Source organism: Xyrauchen texanus, chromosome 35 (assembly GCF_025860055.1).
Source record: "Xyrauchen texanus isolate HMW12.3.18 chromosome 35, RBS_HiC_50CHRs, whole genome shotgun sequence".
Lineage (NCBI taxonomy): Eukaryota > Metazoa > Chordata > Actinopteri > Cypriniformes > Catostomidae > Xyrauchen > Xyrauchen texanus.
In genome coordinates this window covers 26,785,026-26,812,348 of record NC_068310.1, presented here as the reverse complement: position 1 = coordinate 26,812,348, position 27,323 = coordinate 26,785,026, and the positions used below count along the sequence as shown (strand labels likewise).

Here is a 27,323-nt window from a genome sequence, read left to right as displayed (position 1 = left end):
TAACTTGTGCACTGTATTTCAAGTCTTCAGAAACCACACGATAGCTGTGTGAGAATGAGCCCAAAGTTTGTCATCATCCACATCATTCCCTCCAGCGAGTTTAACTCAAGAACTAGTTGACAAGTCTGATTCGTGAATTAATCGTGTCAAATTATTTGCCAATCAGATCAACTGTTTCATAGAGGAAAAGGAGAAAAAAAAAAAAAGATCAACAGTGACTTCAATGTTGGTCAGTTAGGTAGCTTCCAAACACTTGGAATTTTACTTTATGTTCCACAGACAAACTACACATATTTATGCATTGTACCACCACAACCAGTATTTCAGATTCAAATACTTTTCAGTTTGTTAAATTCAATGCTTCACATTTTACACATTAAACGACTTACATGAAATATTTCAAATTACTAAAACATTAATGTAAAAAAATAAAGATACAATTTATTTTTTAATATGGTTTTTAAAAAATGGAAATCCTGCCAGTGATTCAAGTCATTCATAAACCTTTTTACACCACAAATCATTCAAAAAATCCAGTCTGTTAACTCACAACAGAAGACTGTGTGAAAAATAGGCTTTTTTTCAGTAAACCATATTACAATTAAACCAACCATGGGTCAGATAATGTACACTCAACCAAACAAAACACCTACTCAAAAGCAAGATCAATGACTGTTCTGTCTTGTGTAAAAACAGAGCTGGAAATACACAAGCACGATGTAAATTTCTGGTTTTACTTGCTTTTTAAACTGTCTAGAGGAACTGTCAACTCGGACATCAATGAGGAATTTCCGGGTTGTTACATGATGTGATGAAGTCCCTTTTCAGGTTTAAGGCATACAGCAGCATCTCCACAGATGGGCTAACATCAACTTCAGTCTTCAGTTCTCCTATTCACTCAGGAGGTAAACCTGGGCCAGCGGAGTCCAACGTCCCTATACATGCGAATTAAATAAGTGTTTGCAATTCAATTAATGTCTTGAAGCAAATAAGCCACTATCAAATAACTAGTGAAATTATTTTTTATTTGAGTTCCCTTTGATTCACAAAATATATAAAAAGCATTCAAAACATGTAACAAAAGCAACCTCTTCTATAGGCATTCTTCGCTTTCATCATCACTACATCACCCCAGTTAAACCACTCTGAGCTCACGCTCACCCTCATTCACCACCCACTCCCCACAAAGCCCTGCCCATAGACAGCACTGTATCACGTTCAAATGTAAAAATTCCAGGAACATGGAGAAAGAACACACACCATACACAGCATTCACATCAAATGATATAACAAGAACACAAATACTTAGTAGAACAATTAAACATTCCACTACAAATCTTTTTCTTTTTTTTGTGGTTATTTTTCTGGAGTTCTTTAAATACGATTGCAACATAAGATAGGGAGGAAGGTAGACAGAACAAGAGGTACAGAAGAATGCAAATGAACGTCCTTCTGATGGTCTTACAGAAAACACTCGCTCACACAGGTTCTTCTCTCAGCCATCTTGCAGCTAACAAGTTGCGTTTGTCATTGCACAATCAGTTCTTTGCACACTTCAAGTTCTCTCTCTCTCTCTCAGTCCGTTCGCTCATTCAGTCTTTCACTCTTGGCCCACCAACAATCCATCACCATATCACTCAGCTTTCAAAAAGCGGACAGATTTCATCCATGAAAAGAGGAAAAAAAGACAACACCCACCGTCTAATACAGTATATGCAGAGTGAAGCTGTGCTTTTGATGGCAAAGCATTTACACATGGGAAGAAGGAAACTGATACTGAGATCGCTCGAGCATTGCGGCCAATGAAGGGCTTCTTCCCGGGAAATTGGAAAAGAGGTGATGAACTGTAGAAGAGATTTATGAAGGCTTGACCATAAAAAATGTTGAGAAAAAAAAAAATGCAAAATACAACTCAAATCAACTTTCCAAATGGAGCATCTTTAAATGTACATAGAGGGCAATGAAAACGTATGTTGCTAAATATGTTAGCATAATGGAATAATGTCTTATGCAAAATAAATATCCATAAGGTATAAAAAAAAAGATCACATTTTCTTATAGAGTTCATATCAATCCCAACAATTTCAACCACTTTAACTTAATTTTAAAGAGCAATCATAACACGTATACGAACATTCAGAATTTTACAAAATCAAAGGCAAATATTTTCACAATACAAGGGATATAATATCTCACTAAACTTTCTTCTCTCAAATACTTACCATATAATCTAGATATTAGGAGACTTCAAGACCCAACTCATATTTCTCTACATTCCCCAGCTTGACTTAGTCTCCATACTAGATCCAAAACCGGAGTTGAACCCACTGCTTGAGCCTGAATTGTTGCCCGCCCCCCACCCTAGACTAGCTGTGCTGCTGGTGTTATAGTTATTGCCGCTTGCATTGTAACTCTGGTTCTGATCTCTACTACCACTAGTTGCTGCGCTAGGGGTGGTGCCAGAGGCGGCTGTCTGATTCTGCTGATTGGCCAGCATTCCCATCATGCCCCAGCTACTCTGGAGGGCTGCCTGAGCAGCTGCCATCATGGCTGGATTCAGGCTAAGGGCCCCAAAATTAACATTACTGTTGGGACTGCGACTACTACCGAAGCCCTGCCCCCCAAACCCCCCGAAACGCCCACGATCCATCATTTGCCTACTATTATTGTGCTTAGGCTCAGCGTTGGAGATGTGCACGCTGGTTCCTTTAATGATCAGGTCCTCACCACACAGCGACTGGGCAACCTGGAGGACAAATAACAATCCATTAATACATTACATGCAGCCCAGAAAGAGATTTCCATTAACAAGAAACAGGGTTCCTACACTTTTTGACCAATCAATTTCGTCATGGAAAAATGGATGAGGATCCTAGTCTGGATAATAATTTTTAAAATCATTCTAATTCAGACAGATTTGCAAAGGAATCCGTCAAAACAATTTTATAATAGAAGTATAGAAGAGAATCGACTCGCTCACAATAACATGACAAACAAGCACATTTTATTCTACACAAGAGCAACATCTAGCCACATATATATGAGACTTTCTCAGGCCTAAAAACACAATTTTAAAATTCCCTTATTTTTCCAGGTTTCCCATGAATGTGGGATCCCTGACAAGAGTAAAATCTCATATCTACAAATACAAGAGACCAACCTGATCATCGGCAAAGGTGACGAAGGCAAAAGCTCGGAAAGGTTTGGGGATGAATACATCTGTGACTTCACCATATTGCATAAAAAACTGTCTAAGCTCATCTGTAGTCATGTCCTCAGTGCACCGGCCCACAAACACTTTCCGGCTTCTCATAGGCTCATCTGGGCCAGCCTGTTCCAGGAAATACTAGATCATTTAATAGAAAACAAAGTCCACTCATGCAATGTTCACAATAAGGGCATCACAACACAAACTTTATAATGAAATGTGTTTCTGCTTTTGTTACATAATTGACCCTTCGCTAAGCTCTGCCCCCCACGGTTATGTTTTTTACCCTGACAAGTTCTGCAGAACTCCACATTGGAATGAATGGGAGATTGCCGTGAACAACGCGGTTTTTGGCTAAATATTCTCATAAACGGCATGAATAATATTTTTACGTGAGCTGGTATAAAGAGTGACATTGTAATGCATATTTAGCTGAAGTTTTTGTAAAAGATATAGTGAAATTACACAGTAATTTGATAAAAAACTGAAGACTGAAAATCAGAATCAAGGCAAACAATTATTAGTCAATCAAAAAGAGAAAAACTTCATTTCATAGCGATCACATATCAAATAGCATTGGAGTAAGTGAACAGAGCGGTTTATAATGTCTCATAACACACTCAAGTTTGATGCTGTGAACTGAATTACTTTTGCTTTTGCTATGACTTGAATCAATGCATAAATAAATTAACGTTCAGTTATTAGCTTTAAATTTACCTTGGAGTTTCTGTCGTTGCAGATGTTATATGTTCATTTGGAAATGATGGCTGACAAAGTTTAATCCATAACATGCTCTTCTCTTTATTTAATGACAGTTTTAAAAAAGGAAAGAAAATACTCTCTGAGTAACTCGTGTCACTATTATAAATGACTTGGGAACAACACGTTTGACTTTTTATTACTTTGATAAAATCCCACTTAAATGTGCTCAAACACACATTACTACCATAGGATCTCATATGAAAATAGCAAACGTGTGTCTGAGTAATGCTGGCTGGGCAACAGTTGCTAAGACAGAATTGGTCAGAAGAGGTTTTTAAGGAGGAGCTTAGCGATGGATCAATTCGAAATCAAAACTATGAGAAACTACAGGTATAGCTTAAAAGGAAGGTTCGCACAAACATTTAGATTCCGTCACCATTTAGCCATCCTTATTTTGTTTCTAGGCCTTACAGTTCAAATGTTATTGCCCAAAATGTGTGATTGAACCCCTTAAAATTAAATGTATTTATGAGTCTGTATCACATGTGGCATTAGTGTTGCCTGACATACCTTTGAATTGGGGAGTTTGCAGTCACACCACCTTCCATCAATCATATGCCGCTGGGATACGACTTTAACTTGTGTTTCGTAGTCTGTAAATCTTACAAAGCCAAATCCTTTGGAATTTCCAGTTTTTGCATCTCTCTTAACCTGTTAAAACAGGTACCTTTCAGAACCACAGCTAACAATGAAGAAGCCATAAAGACTACAGTCAGTTTGGTCACACTAACCTGTACCATGATGACCTCTCCAAAAGTGCTAAAGTAATCTTTAAGGTCTTGCTCTGTCGTTTTCCATGGCAACCCAAGAACAATCAGGTCTGACGTCTTCTGCACACCTCTCTTGATCTTCACAGCAGAAGCGGCATCCATTTCATCCATCTTCCTTTTGTTATCTGCAAAATGAACTTAACGTTCAGCAACTGGAATTAATTAATATGCACAAGACAGAAGACTTTAAAATAAGAATGCATTAGAACTCTAAATAACTACCAAAAAAACAAATATAGGATTATGGTTCCCACACCTTTGACCTATCAATTTCCATAACTTTTCCCATGATAAATGGACAAAGGTTTAAAGGAATAGTTCACCAAAATGTATCTCATCATTTAATCACCCCATGCATTCCCAGATGTGCATGACTTTCTTCTGCAGAACACAAAAGATATTTAGAAAAATATTTCAGTCCTGTAGGTCCATACAATGCATGCAAATGGTGACCAAAACTTTGCTTTTGCAGCAATTTGTTTTTTTAATCCAGACAGCTCCAGTGGTTTAATCCATGATTTCAGAAATGACACCAGTGATCTCCTGGGTGATAATGATTTCAAACTTGATTAGTGCATAAAAAGTCATGGATTAAACCACTGGAGTCGTATGTATTACTTTTATGCTGCCTTTATGTTTTTTTGTAGCTTCAAAGTTTCTGGCAACCATTCAATTGCTTTGTATGGAGATATTGTTCTAAAAATCTTTGTTTATGTTCCGCAGAAGAAAGTCATACACATCTCGGATGACATAAGAATGAGTAAATGATGACGATAACGTTTTCATTTTTGGGTGAACTGTACCTTTAATAACTTAATCGCGATTGCACTCACAAAGAGCAATTTGTAGCCGATGGCATATGCTGAACGACGTATATATATATTATATACGTCGTTCAGCATATGCCATCGGCATATATATATATATATATATCTACATGTAGAAGTATTTACTATAGAAATTTCCTTAAGCGTTTATTAGTCTACAATACATTACTTTTTCTAGGCCTTATAATTACCGATATTTTCTGGTTTGTCATGACCGTGGGAACCCCGTATGATACAATAGTCAATTATATATATATATAATTATATATATATATTTTTTAATAAATTCCAGATATGTTATTAACCATTTATACATATACCATATTAACCCGGTTGTATTTCAAAAGCAAATACATATTATCATCATATCACTACCTTTTGGATAATTGACCACGTACACCAGGTTGCCCCAGTCTGCCTCGGGTGCATGCAGAACCCCCTCCACTAACCGGACACCTCTCATGCACTGAGACACGGTGCTCCGGTAGCGCAGGCCGCAGGCACCTGGGAACTGCGCGGAGACGGTGGAGAGCAGCACAGTGCCATCCTCCTCGGACGGAATCTCCATGGGCTCTTCATTCTCATCCTCCGTCACGCGAATGTAGCACTCCGTCATGATTACACCGAGAACACGCGCTGTACAAACAGCTGATAAACAAGTCAGGAACGAGACGCCTAATAACAAGCCTCCAACCGAAACGGTCACATCTGATATGTGTACTACTTTATCTAGAAACACGAGTTGGTCCTGACCACAATTGAGTGTTTATATGTATTGTTTACGCGTGACTATGGTCAAATGATGCGGGGTGCCATTAGCGAACATAAGCTATTTGCTAATCGCGCGCACGCTTGAAAAAATGAATGGCCGGTTGCGTCGCAACGCTGTTCCCGCCAAATGCAGTTTTATCCAAATAAACGGTCATCGACTATATGTTAAAATCTACTAACTGCTATTAAAATAACAATGTGAAGTAACAAAATAACGAAAACACATTAACTAATGCATCCAATTGTTTTTCCAACCCCCCAAACTTCTTATAAAATGGCTACTCAGATGCGTCACTGAATGAATGACATCATCAGGCTGGACCGTCTCATTAGAGCATTAAAGGGGTCATGACATGATAAACCAAATTTGCCTTGATCTTTTGGTATATAAGAGGTCTTTGTATCATTAAAACGTCCTGCAAGTTTAATATTTTAAGACGTCCTCCCCATTCTAAACGAATCATTTATTTAATCAAGCTCAAAATACAGCTCGTTCTGGATTCATGGTTAGAAGTGACGTGTCGGTTAGAAGTGACGTAACAGCGTTTGCATATGACCGCCTCCAGCACAAGATAACTACGATTTAAGCGCAAGACAACTACGCTCATTTCGTATCGCCGTGCGCCTCACAAGTGTTCAGTCGATGGACAGCGAGCTCTGACAGAGACTACTTGTGCACAGGAAAATTACGATGCCACACAGATGTGCTGTTCCTGGCTGTGGTCAAACAAAACCTCTGAATAAGCTGCCGAAAGATCCAGACGTCAGGGAAAAATGGATGCAGTTTATTTTTTGCGGACGTTCCAGTCACGGCAGTGTTAACTTAAGCGTTTGTTCTGTACATTTTAAGGATGACTGTTTTGAGAACAAATCTCAATATGATGCTGGCTTTGCCAGAAAACTGTTGCTCAAAGATAAGTCCGTGCCGACTATTCTGGGAACAACAACGACGCAAACTGTAAGTAATCTATTTTAAACTTTAAACTACTTTTTAAAGCGCAATTTCATTCATTATGAATAAACACAGTGTTTTTACTTAGTTTACTTGCATATTGTTCTGGCTGGAGGCGTCAATAATTGATACATAGGCACTGACGTTAGCCAATCATAACAGTGGGCGTTAACACTGAAGTCTTAAATGGAAAACGCCCCCAAAACAGACTGTTTGAATCAGAGGATGAGAAACAGGGTGGGAAAAGGTCATAAATCACTAGATTTTAAAAGTTTTTCTTAAAAAAAAATATATTAATACTATAATTGCACCTAAGAGAACATAATAATACAATAAAAAAACCATGTCATGACCCCTTTAAATGTATATGACTTTCTTTCTTCTGCAGAACACAAACAAATATTTTTGGAAGAATATCGCAGCTCTGTAGATCCATACAATGCAAGCGTTTGGTGGCCAAAACTTTTAAGCTCCAAAAAGCAGATAAAGGCAGCATACAAATATCCCATTCGACTCCAGTGGTTTAAGCCATGTCTTCTGAAGTGATCTATTCAATTTTGGGTGAGAACAAACCAAATTTTAACACATTTCTCACTGTAAATGCAGTCTCTAGGCACAATCACAATTTCAAGCTCAATTACAATACACTTATTAGTGGTTGGCACATTCACAGAGAGCTAAATGGCTCAAGAAAGTGTAATCGTGGTAAATTATGATCGTCAAGGAGACTGCTAATGTCAAATGTAAAGGGAAAAATTATTATTATTTTGGTCTGTTCTCATCCAAAAGCAATCGAATCGCTTCAGAAGACATGGATTAAACCACTGGAGTTGTCTGGATTACTTTTATGCTGCCTTTCAAAGTTTTGGTCACCATTCACTTGTATTGTATGGTGGACCTACAGAAATCTGAGATTTTCTTTTTTTTTTTTGGGTGAACTATTCCTTTAAAGACAATGATTTCTCATTTTATTATAGTTTTATAGTATTATAGCTAGTGAGTGAAACATTAATGGATGGACTGCATAGCACAGGAATATCACAGGAATAATAAAATTATATGTAGTTTTAAAGTAATTAAATAATTAGTTATTTTGTTATTATTCTACACAACAATAGTCATACTAGATATATAGATATTGCCTGTTACCATGTGTCAGAAACAGAAAGAAAAAGAAAGACATACACATCTGGGATGGCATGAGGGTGAGTAAATGATGAGAGCATTTTCATTTTTGGGTATAACTATTCTTTTAACTGTGTATAGCTCACACTCACTTGTAATATAAGAAAGCAAACAAAGCTGACTTGTTGCGATTATAAAAGCACTTGTATCAGTCCTCTGTCTCCATGAACCAACTTTCAATAAGCCATGGACATGGCTTCTATTCTATTCTATTCTTCTATTCTATTCTGACATGATGCTCACAAGGATTCTACTTTTGTCAATGTAAGTAACTATATATGTCCTTGAGCAGATACATTGAAAAAATGGCTCATGATTTCAGGATTATTTCTTCTAATATTGGTAAAGATATTATTATTGTCATTTTGCATCACATAGACTCTTCATTTTGCCCATATGGGCAATGTTTTGCAACTTCAGAAACAAGGTTAGATAGTTCATCTACGAGCAAGGCAGGTGATTCTTAATAAAAAATAACTGATCAGAACTGATTTTATTTTTCTAGAGGGTGATATAGAATGTTTTTTCTGAGTATATGGAACTTTGGATCCACAGAATGAGAATCGAGGGGTTGAGACTTTCAGGAATATTAAGAATTCAAGGTGAGATATGGATATTGAGATCGAGAGGAGACAACAAACTGATCTAATGGATAACCTTTAAATAATTTTCATCCAGGCTACAATTTATCTGGTTACACTTTCCATTGCAATGTCCATGTTAAACATATTACACATTAGTATAATTAATTACCATAGCAGAAACTATCACAGCATGTCCCATAAGCTGTACCACAAATAATAACATAATAAAGTTGTGTAATATTTACTTATAGAACCAGTGAAACTTATGAAAATAAGCTGATCATAAATATTTACAGTAAATGACACGATACAGTAACACACACACTGCAGTGCATAGTGAACCACTCTTTTAAACAATAACATAAACACAGTTTCCTGTGATCATTTCTGTCTGTACTATATTGCATAATTTCAGTGTACTACTTTTTAAATTTCTCCTGCTCTTTTCAGTGGGTCTGATGTCACTGGAGAATCTAAACCATCAGCTCTCTTCATGTGGCTTTGGCTTGCACAGAGATCTGGACAAGAACTATATCTTCAGAGTCATATACAGTGGATGTTTTGTGCAGTTAGAGGTTAATAGTAAACAAGCATTTGTCATTTTAGCATATTCATAACTTACATAACATAACTACTTGCATCTTTTAATTGCACCAGTGTACATTGAAAAAGCATTTGCATAAATGTTTTTCAGCATGGTTATTATGTAATTGTACTGAACTTGCTATAGAGTGGCTTTGCCAGCACCTCCTAAAAGAGAATACATTCAGTTTGATTCAGACTTCATTCAGGTAAGACTGTTACTGTGACCACATCATAATACATGTATAGGTCATTTTTCTGTCTGTCTGTTTTTGTTTGGTTTATTATTATTATTATTTTTATACTCCATCATTGCCTTTGTGTTTTTAAGGTTACCAGATACATCCCTGTAGATAACTGGAATAATGAGGTAACCTCTAATGTTGATATATGACATCATGAAGGAATAAATTAATCTAATGTGGAATATATCTGATGTGATTTTTCCACTCAGCTTGAATGGTCTCTGGCTTTGAGAAGGAGTCTGGTGGTGGCTTTGGATGATTCTAGTCTAATTTAGTAAATGTTGAGCTGCACAAACCAAATATAACCGTTCAAGGGAGGTAGGCCATAGTGTTAAGTCCTGTGCAGGTTAGAGGATTACTTTGCTGGAAAGAAAGCGAAAACCTTTCATTATCTTCATTTAACGTGGATACAAATATTTATTTTATTTTTTATTACTTTATTTGCTTATTTAAAGGGGCATTCAGTTGTTCTCTAGCTAGCATTCACATTGCTCTTTTTCATGTACTTTAAGTACCGATGTGACAATGGTGTTCATGAGCAGACTGGCCATGGAGAGAACCGGGACTTTTCCCAGTGGGCCGTCCGCGAAACAGGGCCGAACGGGCGGCAATAAGCTGAAACGGGCTGCTGTGTTCTGTAGAACCGGCCGTGACTGGCTGAAGAGGGCCGCAAAATGGCACCGCGACCATCTCTCAACAACTTTCTCTTCCCAGTGTGCCCATGTTGGTGTTAGCTGCTGTACTGTCATCTATCGATGTGGATGAGCATGATCGTCTATTATTTGCATCTGGAAAATGTCGGAATTTGATGTAATTTCTAAAGTTATTTATTATATGGTAAAGGAGAGATTAGAATTGTTTTTGATGATGAAATTTAGCATGGTATGAATACTGTATTTGAAGAACTCATTTTGATTCCAAGCAAACCAACATAATTTTTTTGCACACGTTTGCACGTGCACTTTATATAGGTATGTTATTTAGTCTGTGTAGTCTCATGTGGTTCTGTGTTTGTCCTATGTTGTTTTATGTAGCACCATGTTCCTGGAGGAATGTTGTCTCATTTCACTGTGTACTGTACTAACTGTATATGGCTGAACGACAATAAAAACAACTTGACCCCTTGACTTGATCATGGTTTACTCAAAATCGTGGTGCCAAGCTACAATATGAATGAAGCCGTATGCCATTACATAGAGGTGGAGGTATATAGCCCTCCCTTACTATAGCTGTGATAACAAAGAAAAGGAAATTACTTTTGTTACTTTAATGTTTCTTCCACTTTCTCCTGTCCTGTTTCCCGTCTCCACTCTTAATATTTCCTATAATACTACTCATAATAATACATGGAAATGAATAAAGGTTGATTACCGCACTGTGAATTGGTCACCATAAAGGTCAGGGAGTTTAGAGAAAAGTTTGATTCTGGTAAAATTAATTAATTTAAAGTAAAATCCTGTCGTTTTATTGTAGTGACCATGTTTTGGGCAGAAGCCATAGTTTTAATACAATTAATCATGGTATTACCACAGAAATATGGTGTTAATATAGTAACCATGTTTAATTTTTTGGTTACTGTGGTTTTACTTCAAAATACCATGGTGATACAGCGTAATATAGTAAAACTATGGTTAATTTTTGTAAGGTAAGGTTGGGATTAGGTTTTGGGGTAGGGGAATGTGTAGAGTTTCTGTGGAACTCTAAATAAACGCAATAAACATGCTGCAGTGATGCTCCTACACTGTATGTTAGTATTTTATGTGGTGCATAAATAGTATGTGCCACTATTTGCACCGTGGGTGCAAGCAGCTTTTGGTTGCTATTTACACTTAATGCAAGTAGCCTCTGCCAAGTAAATTATTATTTTGAACGCTAAAACAGTTTGTAAAAATGCTGAAGTATGCCACCTGATGGTCTGTTATATTATTGCATTTCCCCCTTTGGATCGTATAAACATTTGGGGCCTCTGTACATTAGATTTGAATCCAATGTATCAATATGTTGATTCAGCATACTTTTTCAAACATTGAAATCTACACTATTTTAGGTTTGTAAATCTGAAGGACAATTCTTGCCTCTCAAACTGGTCAGTGGCCATTATGCCTACAGCATGGAGGCAACGTGCCCAAACGATTTGCTAAGATGCTCATATTATAGCACTTCTAAATCAATAGCCATTTACACCCAAAATTACACCCTTTCACATGTTTCTTACAATGAACCGCTCCTCATCTGCAGACACATTGTTCCATATCTATAAGCGGTGCATAGTTTTGACTAAAAGAGGTGGATATCAAAATGAAACCCTTACTGTCAGTAGTGTGTTTGTGGAACAGACTGACATTTTCACCTCAGAGACTATTGACTTTGTGCAGCTTATCATTCCACATTCCTCATTCAACAGACAAATGTTAGAACATTATGCTTTTTGTTTCAATCCAAGATCCAGATCTATTTATGTGCATGTGTGTGTGGATATATAAAAGTATGGATACTTGACCTTGTACAATTTCCACATTGAAATGTGTCAGTCTGTGATGTATTTATTTCAGAGCATTGCTACTTAAATTATAATTTTTTTTATAGATCTCTTGTTTTCACATTTTCTCACTGGTTCTGTTTCAGTATTTCACTGTATTTTACACCATCCATTTGTAATTGAGGAAAATGAGACAATTCGTTAATACTTCTGGAATATACACCAATCAGCCACAACGTTAAACCTAATTCTAAAAAGTGCTTTAGAAACCTACATGCCTAATATTGTGTAGTTCCCCCTTGTGCCGACAAAACAGCGCCAACCCGCATCTCAGAACAGGATTCTGAGATTATAAATTATCACCACAATTGTACAGTGCAGTTATCTAAGTTACCGTAGATTTTGCCAATTCTAACCAGTCTGGCCATTCTCTGTTGACCTTTCTCATCAAAAAGTCATTTCCATTAGAAGAAAGGCCCCTCACTGGATGTTTTTGTTTTTGGCACCATTCTGAGTAAATTCTAGAGACTGTTGTGTGTGAAAATCCCAGAAGATCAGCACTTACAGAAATAATCAAACCAGCCCATCTGGCATCAACAATCATCCATGCGATTATCTAATCAGCTAATCAGCAGTGCATAAAATCATGCAGATATTGGTCAGGAGCGTCTAGGTTACGTATGCAACCTCCGTTCCCCGATGGAGGGAACGAGACGTTGTGTCAGAGAAGCGACACTAGGGGTCTCTCTTGAGCACCGATATTCACCTCTGAACTATGAAAAAAGGCCAATGAGAGTTGGCAACCAGTATTTGCATGTCCCGCCCCCGGACATACGGGTATTTAAGCGGCACAAATACGGGAGTTCATTCAGGATTTTTCTGAGGAGCTGGAAATGGTCCGGCCACAACAGGGGCTCGGCTCAGCAACGTGGCAGGGGAGACACAACGTCTCGTTCCCTCCGTCGGGGAACGGAGGTTACATACGTAACGTAGACGTTCCCCTTCTGTCGCTCTGTCCACGTTGTGTCAGAGAAGCGACACTAGGGGTCCACTTAAAAAGAGCCATGCGCTGAGCCGTGTACGTGATCCGCTGATACAGGAGCGAGCAGGTATTCCTACGTGCAGAAGGACCAACTGTATCAGGCTGCACGTACCCTTCCCCAATGCCCCATTTAAGCCATCAGGATTCCTTATCGTTACCCTGGAGGGGGGAACAAGGTGACGGCTGCCAACATGGGAATGGGCCAGCCTGGCTGGGCCTCTTTTCTCTCTATGTTTCTTGCATAGAGCAACTACGGCCGAGGCCCTTACACGCATTGAGGGAAGGGGGTCTTAGCCCTTATTAGGGCGGAGAAGACCCTGCGAAGGCCACACCTACCCGGGAGGGGAGGCAAATTTTGAGTGGCAAATACATCGCATGGCCTATACTTAGGTCTTATGCGGAACAGTAGTGCGATGGTAGATCCAGCCTCGCAGAGGGGGGAAGCATACAGCACGGCACCCGAGGCAGCTGTAACTGCCTAAGGAAAACACGGAGTCAACTCTCGTGAGGGGACAGAACCGTGGTTTTACACACAGGGGGAGTCCGAACAGGAGGCCTTACCTGTGGGGCACCTATACCAGTACAGGGTAGCTAGTGGTACCCGCAGTGTACCACGAGGGCTAGGGAGGAGTCAACCAGTGTCCCAAACCTGGGATCTCCTGGGAAAGAAGGCGCACTGTTTCCCCTGGTTAGGGGGAAGGGCGCTGGGTGCAAGCGATTCACCCGGTCAGATCGTGGACGTGCCACCGAGTTCTACGGGCTCGGTACCTGAGAGAACACGGGACGATACTGACTCAACTCGGAGATTGTAGAATCTCGCAAAAGTGTTAGGTGTTGCCCAGCCCGCTGCTCTACAAATGTCTGCTAGGGCAATGCCCCTAGCCAGTGCCCACGAGGACGCAACACTCCTGGTGGAGTAGGCTCGGACCCGCAAAGGGGGGGGCACGGCCTGGGTGTGATAAGCCAGGGAAATGTCGTCGACAACCCAGTGGGCGAGTCTCTGCTTGGAGACAGCATTCCCTTTCTGCTGTCCCCCAAAGCAGACGAAGAGCTGCTCAGAGCGTCTGGTGCTCTGTGTGCGGTCCAGGTAAATACGTAAGGCACGTACTGGACACAGCAGTGAAAGGGCTGGGTCTGCCTCCTCCTGGGGCAGCGCTTGCAGGTTCACCACCTGATCCCTGAAGGGTGTGGTAGGAACCTTGGGCATGTAGCCCGGTCGCGGTCTTAGGATCACGAAAGTGTCCGCCGGACCGAACTCCAGGCAAGCGTCGCTAACAGAGAACGCATGCAGGTCCCCGACCCTCTTGATGGAAGTGAGCGCGATCAGCAGGGCGGTCTTGAGAGAGAGGGCCCTGAGCCCAACTGAGTCAAGCGGCTCAAAGGGGGGTCTCCGGGAGTCCCATAAGGACGACCGAGAAATCCCAGGAGGGAAACAGGTTAGGCCGGGAGGGAGTCATCCTCCGGGCACCTTTTAGGAACCTGACGATTAAGTCGTGCTTACCAAGAGACTTGCCGTCTACCGTGTCGTGGTGGGCCGCGATAGCGGCAACATACACCTTGAGGGTGGAGGGGGGACAGCCTCCTCTCCAGCCTATCCTGAAGAAACACGAGCACTGACCTAACTGCGCACTTCTGCGGGTCTTCGACTCGGGAAGAACACCAGTCCGCGAACAGACGCCAATTCAGGGCGTAAAGATGCCTGGTCGAAGGGGCTCTGGCTTGGTTAATAGTGTCTATGACGACCGAAGGTAGGCCGGCTAGATCCTCCGCGTCCCGTCCAGGGACCAGACGTGGAGATTCCAGAGGTCTGGATGCGGATGCCAGAGCGTGTCCCGTCCCTGAGAAAGAAGGTCCTTCCTCAGGGGAATTCGCCAGGGAGGGGCTGTCATGAGGAGCGTGAGATCTGAAAACCACGTCCGGTTGGGCCAGTAGGGGGCCACCAGAGTGACTTGCTCCTTGTCCTCCCTGACCTTGCATAGCACCTGTGCAAGAAGGCTCACTGGGGGAAAAGCGTACTTGCGCAGCCCCGCGGGCCAGCTGTGCGCCAGAGCATCTGTCCCAAGGGGAGCCTCTGTGAGGGCATACCAGAGCGGACAGTGGGAGGTTTCCTGGGAGGCAAACAGGTCTACCTGGGCCTTGCTGAACCTGTCCCAAATCAGCTGGACCGATTGGGGTGGAGCCTCCACTCTCCGCCGGGCAAGTTTTGCCTTGACAGCGCGTCCGCTATCACATTGAGGTTGCCGGGGATGTGAGTGGCACGCAGTGACTCCAGTCGCTGCTGACTCCAAAGGAGGAGACGACGGGCGAGCTGTGACATGTGGAGGGAGCGTACTCCGCCTTGGCGGTTTATGTAGGCCACCACCGTGGTGCTGTCTGTCCTGACTAGGACATGCTTGCCACGAATCAACGGAAGAAATTTCTTCAGGGCAAGAAAAACGGCCAGCAGCTCTAGGCAGATGATGTGCCAGTGCAGCGGGCCTTGGTTCCACCGGCCTGCGGCTGCGTGCCCATTGCACATGGCGCCCCAACCCAATTTGGAGGCGTCGGTTGTAACCAGAACGCGACGGGACACCTGCTGCAAGGGTACTCCTGCCCGTAGAAAGCAGAGGTCTGTCCAGGGTTTGAAGGTTTGAAGCTGGGCCCAGGTTGGGGTGGAGCAGAAGGTCTTCTGGCCGCGGGAGGACGCCCTCTGCGAGCAGGTGGAGCCTGGGCTGTGGCGGCAAGCTTGCACTGGGAAATATTTCACTGGTCACAAAATCTCCCCTGCAATTAACACTCAATAAACCTACAAGGTAACTTTCATGATGGCCAAAATGCAACACATCCACATGCGGGGAATACAAGCAGACCGCAAGCTTCTGTTGATTCCACTGAAGAGTTTACTCCCCCCATTTAACCTCAGATGACATCTCCAACATCACAGACTACAGAAACTACCTTAGTACCTACTAAACTCCTCCCAAAAACTGAGGTTCTCTGAACATTACCTCTTATTTCATGATAAATGTACACCCAAAAGCATAAAAGTGTTTTAGAAAAGTTAATAGAGGTAGTGTAGCATCATTGACTGGGAGGGCCCTGAATGCAGGTATTGAGTGCCCATGTCAGTACTATTACAATTCATCACAGCAGATGTGAACACAGTTTCAAATACAGCTACACATTCAACCATTTTGACTCAGACTGGGATTTACAACACAACCGCAAAAAAGCAAAGTGCTGTTGGAATCACATGCAGGGAATGGTCACATCTAACACTGCGTTGGTCAAGCCATTGAAATACATGCTACTGTCTCGGAAAACCCTCAGCTGCCTTTGTCACCTCTCAAACCTGAAATAAATTTGGTATCCAGAAAAAAGTTGCTCGATAACCACCCCTGTTGCTACCCTGAAAAACAAATGGATGTTCCAAAGAACTACCTGGCAGTTAAGTAATTACAGTTAATACAGCGATTACAGTACATTGCATTAACTTTTTTATTTTCTGGAGCACACAGTTATATTAAAAAAACTTTGCTATTTGTACTATAAGATTATTTCTATATATTCACTGTAACAGGGTCAGAAATGAACCAGGGCTTGACAGACAAAAGTATTTTGTCTTGATTTCCAGGAAAAAACATCTAATCATTCTTAAAACAAGATAAATATACTTGAGAAGAAAAATGTTATTAGAGGTTTTGTCTTATTTTCAGAAAAATCTAAAAATATTTATAATGCTTAAAAAATTGCCAATAAGGTAAGAAAAAGAAGAAGCATGATTTAAAGTTAAAACAACTTTATGTTTATTTTACACCATTGGCAAATCATTTCATCTTGTTTAAAGCAAAAACCCCACTAAAAGTGTTTAGAGTTCTCTGAAAACAACTTAACATTATCAGTTTGCAATAGGTGCAAAATAGCACCTGTCTAATATATCTGAAAAAACATTTATCTGTACTATATCATTTTTATAGTATAAAGAACAGCTTCAGAAATGAACCAGGGCTTACTGAGTGAGATTATCTTGTTGCAGCTGAAAGTGACAAAAAGCTCCATGCATTTTAAATTCTGTTGTGAATGTCTTTGTTTTTATTAATTTGTTATCTAACATCTGATAGGTCTATCTTGTTGTTTAGACACAATTATTGATTCCGTTGGACAACATACTCTATGTAATATGTTAGAAACACATGCCTTCATAAAGGTAAAATACCACTGAAAATCAATACCAGGGGGCAAATTTAACCCCTAAATTAAACCCCTACACTGGTGGCCAGAAGTCTGTAATAATGTACAGAATTTGCTGTTTTGGAAGTAAATTGGTACTTAAATTCACCAAAGTGGCATTCAGCTGATCACAAATTATAGTCAGGACATTACTGATGTAAAAAACAGCACCATCACTATTTGAAGAAAGTAATTTTTTATCAAATCAAGACAGACCCCATTTCCAGCTGCCATCACTCCAAAACCTTATCCTTGAATAATCATGCTAAATTGCTTATTTGGTACTAGAAAATCACTTGACATTATATTAAACACAGTTGAAAGCTATTTGGTTCATTAAATGAAGCTTAACATTGTATTTGTGTTTGTTTTTTGAGTTGCCACAGTATGCAATAGACTGGCATGCCTTAAGGTCAATATTAGTTCAGAAATGGCAAAAAAGAAACAGCTTTCTCTAGAAACTCATCAGTCAATCATTATTTTGAGGAATGAAGGCTATACAATACTTCAAATTGCCAAAAAACAGAAGATTTCATACAAAGGTGTTCACTAAAGTTTTCAAAGACAAAGGTCAACTGGCTCTAACAAGGACAGAAAGAGATGAGGAAGATGTACAACTAAACAAGAGGATAAGTACATCAGAGTCTCTAGTTTGAGAAATAGACACCTCACATGTCCTCAGCTGACAGCTTCATTGAATTCTACCCGCTCAACACCAGTTTAATTTACAACAGTAAAGAGCAGACTCAGGGGTGCAGGCCTTATGGTGACAATTGCAAAGAAAAAGCCACATTTGAAACAGAAAAACTAAAAGAAAAGGTTGGAGTGGGCAAAGAAACACAGTCATTGGACAACAGATAATTGGATAAGAGTGTTATGGATCTTAACCGCATTAAGGTTTTGTGGGATCAGCTAGACTGTAAGTTGTGTGAGAAGTGCCTGACAAGACAGCCACATCTATGGCAAGTGCTACAGGAAGCGTGGGGTGAAATGTCACCTGAGTATCTGGACAAACTGACAGCTAGAATGCCAAAGATCTGCAAAGCTGTCATTGCTGCACGTGGAGGAATGTTTTTATGAGAACTCATTGAAGTAGTTTTATTTAACTGCTAACTGCTCAATGTGACAATTTGAGGAATAGCCAGAAGAGTTCGCTGTTGTTCAACGTTTGGCTTTTCAGTTTTCAAAACAATCCACGTTTCAAGGCAATGCATGAAATGTGTCAAAATACGCAGCATTTTGAGGTTAGTGACAGTTTTTTTAAAGCACGTCTATTTATTTCTATGCATTTGAATTTTATGACCTTAATTTATTTTACTCATAAGACACAAAAACTGGACACTGAATCACATATCCAGTTTATGTGTGAAAACAACCTCATCTGCGAGGTTAGCTCATTTGCCTTTACTACGCAATTCCCCACGCTTGAATGAATTCAATTAGACTTTTGAAAAGGGCAGGCCATTTTAATGTAACCCAGTCAAGATATTCTTCTAAATTCTGAGCATCTGGCGAAAAAAAAAAAAAGACCACTGACACTCGTAAAGATTATAGTCGCGATTTTTGACTAAACCAAAGCACCTTCTTTCTCATGCTAATTGTGTTTGTGTTTGAATTTATGTTCTGTATTAAATGTCAAAACAAAAGCACATTTGTATGCGTTTGATATTGTGTCCTCTAGAGCTTTGCACTCCAGTTCAGTGTAAATCTAATCCAGGGGGTCAGTTAGGGGTCACGCCACCAGGGTTTGCTTTGGCATCTGTTGCATGAACTTGTGAACAGGAAATGCAATAACTCTACAAAGTACACCAACATCTCAAGGCTTTCATGTGGCTGTTTTGAGCCATTATGTTGTTAGTTTAGGCTAAAAAATGCCATTCATGTTCGGCCGTTTCTTTTTTATATGGATGCACATCTGTGAGATGTTTGAAACTGTGTGATGTGAAATTCATTGCTTTTCAGAGATGTTTTTAATTGTCGCAGTTGATAACGATACGAGCTAAACATTTTCACATTACAAAAACTTTGTGCTTTTAATATTTATTTATTTATTGGAAAGATTTATTAAGAAAAATATTTTTAAAAATATGAAAAATGTTAACCTCTCTTTTTAAATTAATTTAAAATATGTTTAAAATAATGTTAAGATTTATGCATTTTAATTTCATAACAAAATTCCATCATATTGAAATAAGTAACATTCTTTAACAAAATGTATTTATTTATTATTGTTTTTGATAAATTTAATTTTAGTTATAAATTCACAATTTAATTTGATGGATTTTTGTTATGAAATTGAAATGTGTAAAATTAATAAATAAATATATACTGTGTGTGTGTGTGTGTGTGTGTGTGTGTGTATATATATATATATATATATATATATATATATATATATATACACACACACTACTGGTCAAAAGTTTTGAAACACTCTCATTCTTTATTATAATTTTTGTCACATTTTAGAATAATATTAAATTCATCAAAACTATGGAATAACATAAATGGAACTATGGGAATTATGTTGTGACTAAAAAAAATTCAAAATCAATAAAAACTGTTTTATATTTTAGCATCTTCAAAGTAGTCACCCTTTGCCTAGAATTTACAGACATGTACTCCTGACATTTTCTCAACCATCTTCTTGAGGAATCACCTGAGATGCTTTTTAAACAGTATTGAAGGAGTTCCCTTCTATGTTGGGCACTTATTGGCTGCTTTTCTTTATTATTTGGCTACAGTCATCAATTTCAAAAAGTGTTTTTTAAATACAATTTTAGTTGTATAATGAAATAAATTAATATGGTGGCACAATTATATTTTTGTCTAAAAAGCTTATTTCAAACATTTAAGCATATGCCTTCAGATCAAAATATTTTTAAGATCATGAGAAACATTTCAATCAAATGTTTCAAAAGTTTAGACCGGTAGTGTATATACCTGTGAATATATATATATATATATATATATATGGTAAAACTTCATTTTGTTTAGGTAATAGAATTATAGATATACTGTTTATAATTAAGACAAACGTGTTTGCCCACTTTTTGATTGTCAAAATGAATGGAACATGTCCATAGTTTCACAATGTTTCAATGAACTACACATGTGGTTACTCTTCTAGGGCACCTTAGTGAACTAAATTGCGACTGACTTCAGGTATCCATTAAAAATCAACTTGCAACCAGCTGGGTGACAATAATTGCAAAAATGACTAGGAGAGCAAAGTTAGTTCTGAGAAAAGTTCTAGCAAGCATAGTTTGTTTGCAGATACCAATTGGTTTTATATTTTGTTTTCTAATGCAATAAAATGTTAAATTTTAATGTGATTTAAGAGATAAATATTTTTTAAGACCACTGTATAATCAGTAAAATCATTAGTTAGTGACAGTATTTCTCTAGACAAAAGCGTGTACTGCCCAGGTTTATTAAAGCAGGCTCACTATTATGGCTCAATTTGTTGAAACATTTTAGCTTTCCATAACAGGACAAGAGCTGGCAGAGGAAAGGAGCTCTTGGAAGGGAAAGGAAGGCTTTGGTGGTTACACTCTGACTCTCCATCGTACTTGCTGGGCAATTACAGAATCACAGATCAACCATGCATGTAACCGCAGCTTTGTTGCACAGTAGCAGATGTACTGATGGCATTAGCTGGTAGGAGCGTGAAGGTAAACATAAACAGATGCAGCTGGTTGCTAGGGACTCTCGCCAACTCGTGTGCCCTAATGGTTCCCATGTGTGGTGCGTATCTGAAGCAGTGGGCAGACGGCATGCATACACTGTGTTCCAGCAGTGCCGTGGAATTTTTGTGAATGAGATTAGTGTTAGTGGTTTTCGGAGGGTGTTCTGTGTTTCAATTTCAATTTCAATTTCAAAACACTTTATTTGTCCCCAAGTGGCAATTAATAAGGCCACATAGAGTAACAGCACCATGTGTTGGCATGGTGGCCCTCCTAGTAAGGCTGATGAAGTAGCTTTCTTCATGTCTTTAATTTCCCATGGATTATAATGTATTGAAAATTACATAAATAATGTTGTATTAATTTGGTGTGAAAAGTTTGTTCTTTAACGTCTATTTGCCTTTACAAATTTCCTTTGCAATGGACATATCATGGATTATTTTTTAAGTTTACTTTTATTAAAACAAATTTTATAATATAAATGTAATATAAACCAAATATAATAATAAAAAAATACTTTAATATCTTACAGATTTACTATATCTTTGTTTAGAGTTTCTTTTTTTTAAAATATACTTTGGACACAAAGTGAATTTTCCTAGTGTAGGTATAGCAAGCACAGGGTAAATGCAAAAGATAAAGTCAAATATTAAAATAATATATGTAATATTATAATGATAAAGGCAGACATTATAATATATCAAAAGGTGTATGGTCAAAGGTCATATTCACTCAGCGCAGTTTTGCCACATAATTCAATGATAATAAAGATTCACATATGCTAATATTTACTCAGAATACACTTTGCAACTTGTCCTTCAGCCATTATTGCACATGATCATTAATGCCAAGTCCTACAGAATCATTAGACCACAGCATTTAATGAAAGCAGTATACTGTATGTGAGATAAAAGACTGGATATTGAAAATCAAGATGTAAAAATTCTAAATTTCCTCTATTCTAATTCCGAAAGCTGTGCTCAGATTTTGTGTAATTTGGTTTGGACACTTGTTGAACTGTGTTGTCCTGTTCTTATAAGCTGAAGTCCAATTAGCAGCTGATTTTTGCAGGTAGGTAGAGCAGCTTGCAAAACCTAGTCCTTATCCTGAGCCTGGTGCTGGTGATTGTCAGTTTGATCTCTTGTTTTGTATGTGCCATTGCACAGTGTCTGGGAGGTCCTTTTTTGAACTGGGTCCAGGCCTGTAGCCCAGATGAGATACCAAGGATGGGGCTCAATTTCTGTGATGTCCTGTGTGTGTTCATCATCTGATTGCACAGTGGTCCCAGTACCTCTGATTCAGTTAACATGTGTGTTTGTAACTATACTTCGGAGTCAAAATTGTCTCCAAAAGTAAGCTAAATCTGACAAAACCTCCTTCTGGGACAATTAGGGACATTTCTAATTTGAAAATTGATTCTCAGTTAAAGCAAATATTTTTTTTTTTTTTTTTTTTTTTTTATTCTAAGAATGCAAATTGCTTTCATTTAGGATTAGGGTGTGGGTTAGGATTAGTGTATAATAATTATAATTTGTTTTATTTTCAAACTTTTGTATGTCCTCATTTAGATTGTAGCTAAGTGTGTTTGTCAATACTTATCTATGGTTAAAGTGAGCTAAATCCAATAAAAACAGAATTTGGCAGTGTCCTTAATTTGAAAATCTTTTTTTTTATTTTTTTAGCTGTAGCTTTATAATGGCTAAAAACAATAAATGTCAATGGTATGTCCTCATTTAGACAGGTATAGTTTTAGCAGCAAATCATCCCTAAAAGTGAGCCAAAACAAAACCTCCCTTTGGGGACATTCAGGGCCATGTTTGATTTGAACATTCATTCATAAATAAAGCAAATACTGTTTTTATTCATATATATATATATATAGTACTGTGAAAAAGTTTTAGGCACTTGTGAAAAATGTTGCATAGCGAGGATGACTTAAAAAATAATGAAATAAATAGATTTCATTTATCACTCAATGTCATACAAAGTCCAGTAACCATAAAAAAGCTTTTAAAACAGCACCAATTCTCCTACTTACACCTGGAAACAGTTGTTCATGGTTGTTGGCAGATAGGATGTTCAAAGCTTCTTGGAGAATTCACCACAGTTCTTCTATTTAGGCTGTCTCAACTGATTCCGTCTCTATATGTAATCCCAGACCGACCTGATGTTCATTAAAGGGGCTTTGTGGGGGACATGACATCAGTTGCAGGGCTCCCTATTCTTCTATTCTAGTCTTTTCTATTTGCAAAAGTAATATTTGGGAGTCATATATATTATATATATATATATTAAAATGCAAAACATTTTCTTTTAGGGCCAGGTTTAGGATGTAGTTTAGGCTTACAGTAGGCTTTATTTAAAAATAATAGGTAATAGGTAGACTTTACAATAAGGTCCCATTTGTTAGCATTAGTTAATGCATTAGGTATCATGAACAAACAAACAAGTAACAATCTATTTATCTACAGCATTTACCAATCTTTGTTAATGTTAGTTAATACAATTGTTCATTATTAGTTTATAATAGTTCACAGGGCGTCAACAAATACAACTTGGATAGGTGTATGTATCAATTATATGTAGTAATTAACATAAACCAAGATTAATAAATAGTATATTTATTTGAAATTGTTCATTCTTAGTTCATGTTAACTAAAAAAATAAAATAATGTATGTCCTCATTTACATAGCTTAGTAAACGTGTGTGCTTGTGTTTTTTTTCCTGACTGATATTTTGATTCGAAAATGCATCAGCTTACTTTCACTGGTTCTTTGGAGTTGGAATGAGCTGCTCCAGATCTTAGTGTCAAAGTCCCCCTCACTCCCACCCTCCCAGCATCCTCTTTGCTGTGAAGCCCTCTGCCAACAGCATGTGCTTCTCCTCTCTCTCTCATTAACCACAACTGTCAGATCCTCCAGATGATGAGCAATTAAACCAGATAATAAACACTTGCCATCAATTCCTGTTTGTTTGTTGTTGTTGTCTCATGCCACCTTAGTGCTAACTAGTACTTCTGTAATGCACCACCGGTAGCAGAATAGCTCTCACAGTCTTTTGCCAACACTAACAAAGCTCTAACTGCTCATTGTAAGGCAAGAGATTGATAAGGCATCCAGAATGTTAACAATTAGATCATAATCAGAGCCAGGCCGCCAAGGCTGCTCTTTTATCCCCTGCTCGAGAGGATGGCAAACAAAGCTCTGCAAACTGCTAAGATAAAATATTACCTCTGAATAATCATGTCTCACAGCTACCAAAAGCCATGTAAGCTGCACTGTGTCGCACATATGACATGCAGTAAAGACTCCGCTGTTGACTCAAGTATTAGCGCAGCCACATTTTACTGGCCATCTCTTCCTGGAAATCAAGAGATTAATGTTAAAGGGATAGTATGCCCGTAAATGAAAATTCATGTCTGTCATTATGTACTCACCCTCATTTTGTTCCAAACCTGTAGGATTTGCTATCTTCTGTGGAACACAAAAAGAGAAGTTTAGCAGAGTGTCAGAGCAGCTCTTTTACAGACAAAGAAAGTGGGTGGGGACCAGGGGCAGTCAAGCTCCAAAAAGGACCAAAAATCACTATAAAAGCATAATAAAAGTAGTGCATATGACTTGTGTGGACAACACATTCTCACCCCGACTCGTCACGTACAGACGCTTCGGGCAGTTTCGTCGCATATTGACGCGCCGTGTACACCTTTGGCGTCATTTTTCGACGCGCAGGGCAGTCCCATAGACTTCTATGTATCTCCGCGAACCGGAGCGTGCAGCGTTCAAATGTCACGTCTCGGGTAAGCTCACGCCACGAACGGGTGGACAGTCGAGACCGCGATAAATAACAATCAAAAGGAATAGGCTGCAATGGCCCTCCAACTGTTTTGTGATGTTTAAAACCCCGGACACGTAACGTTCTACATATCTCCGAACCGGAGCGTGCAGCGTTGAAATGTCACGTCTCGGGTAAGCTCACGCCGCGAACGGGACCGCGATCAATAAAAATCAAAAGGAATATGCTACAATGGCCCTCCAACCGGTTTTTTATGTTTCCAAACCGGACGCGTCGTAAAACGACGCCAAAGGTACAGCCGGCGCGTCAATAAGCGACGCCAAGGGGTCCTGCCCGAGCGTCCGTATGTGACGAGTTGGGGTGTGAGAATGTGTTGGTGTGGAATATTCCAAGTCTTCTGAAGCCAAACGATACATTTGTGTGAGGAATTGTGTTTTTTTTAAGTTGTTACTTAGTGAAAGTCTTGCTTGACATCCATGGTCACCATTTACTTTAATTGTATGGTAAAAAAGCAGCTTGGACATACTACTATAAATGACTTATTTTGTATTCCAAGGAACAAAGAAAGTCAGATTGGTTTTAAAAGACATGGGGGTGAATAATAATGACAGAATTGTCAGTTTTGGGTGAACTTTTCGTTTAGGACTGGGACGACAATCCTAGGATCCATTTTCGTGTCCAAATGTAGTGCATCTCATGTTCACAATTTCAACATGGTGATTCACCCTTGTCCAATAGATCACAATCAAAATGCTCTTAATAGCTCTTTTGTTTTGACTGTGTGCCAAATGATAGTTTGAAATGTCTTGAACTTTGAAACTTCCTCACTATAGAGCCATAAAAACAGGTGGAAGGTGGAAGTTTATGACAGAATAACAAAGCAGTGTCCATATATATCTATCACAACATAGGGGTACGCTTGCCAGGAAAAAATACGCAGGCAGGTCACTTAAAAAAAAAAAAGAAGCACAGAAAACTTAAAACATCTGATTTCCCCTTGCAAAAATGAATGCACCTCTTTGTTTTGAAATTTAATTTCCCTCGAAAACACTTTAAAAACTAAACAAAATTGACTATCGTTAGATTTATTGTCTTTTCGTCCTTTGTTTCGGCAGGCTTGTTTATGACTTTGCTATGGAAACGTAGAGATTATTTACTCTTGTGTTGGTTTACAATAACCGTCCCTTTCCTGACCAAACAACAAAGGAAATATCAAGTCAGGCGTCTCCATACTTTATCTGGGGATACTGTCTTACTTTCAGTGTGTATACACAAACCACAATAATGATGCATTTGAGGGGCTATTTTTGAGCACAAGTTGATGAAACTCTTGAACCTATCCGAACGGCCATCCTGTTTTGCCCACCTTGTAGAATTTAGTGGAAATGGTTGTGAATTTAGATTTTACAGAAGCAACTTTTATCTAAAAGTACTCTCAGCATCCTGGACATGACACACATCTGCATAACAAGGAGTCTCTCATTGATTGTGATGAGTTATTATAGTTTAGAATTTTTTATTTAGTTTTATTTATATTTTATTTTCACTTTGTACTTTCAGTATAGATTAGATTTCATTCGTTTTCACTATATGATGACGATTAGTGTCAGTATAGTTCAGTGTTATTTCAGTTTTTATTATATTTTTAAAATGTAAGGGCTGCCTGTTATGAATGAGGCAGCGAAGGCAGACGAGGAGATGCGGTTCCAAATGCAGTTCAACTTTTATTGATAACAAAACAAACAAGGCAGGTCCACGGAAAATATGGGAACAAATGAAAAACCCTCAATGGGGAAATAAACACAAGACTGAGGAAAAACACGGGCAGGGGAAACATTCCAGGCTAACAACAACATTCAACGACAGACAAGGACTGAACCAAAAACCAGGATATAAATACAAAACATAGGACAAAGGGGCCAATGAACAAACAGAACTGAAACTAGGTAACAAGGTGATTAACAGAAGCAAATGACAAATTAACAAGGGCAGGTGAAAACAATGAACAGGGAAAACAAGACTATGGAGTTACAAGGGTGCCAAAAGTGAAAACTAAGGAACTACAAAGGTGACAAAAATGACAAACAAAGGGTAACGGAAAAACAAGACAAGGTAACCGTTACAGAGCCCCCCCTCAAGGATCGGATTCCAGACGATCAACAGAACAAAACAAGAAACAGGAAGAACAAATGACCAATGACTGGGGGCACAAAGGGCAAACAGGCAGT

General features: G+C 38.9%; 1 protein-coding gene across 9 annotated transcripts; it reads right to left on the bottom strand.

Annotated features, from left to right (window-relative positions):
• Positions 1–421: 421 nt before the first annotated feature.
• Positions 422–6,623, bottom strand: LOC127628487 (TAR DNA-binding protein 43-like). 9 transcript variants are annotated; one of them, XR_007968677.1, is made up of 7 exons: positions 5,943–6,623; positions 4,702–4,877; positions 4,481–4,621; positions 3,161–3,346; positions 2,662–2,746; positions 1,699–1,844; positions 422–935 (listed from the first exon to the last, which is right to left on the bottom strand). XR_007968677.1 is itself a non-coding variant. In XM_052105263.1 (6 exons), exons 1-5 carry the CDS (start codon positions 6,181–6,183, stop codon positions 2,270–2,272), a joined length of 1,221 nt encoding a protein of 406 aa, XP_051961223.1. In that variant the 5' UTR covers positions 6,184–6,623; the 3' UTR covers positions 942–1,844; positions 2,223–2,269. The 9 variants fall into 9 exon arrangements, 5 of the variants coding, with proteins under 5 accessions (XP_051961223.1, XP_051961222.1, XP_051961225.1 ...); XR_007968679.1 differs by having other exon boundaries at positions 3,161–3,331; XR_007968678.1 differs by having other exon boundaries at positions 4,702–4,865.
• Positions 6,624–27,323: the final 20,700 nt, after the last annotated feature.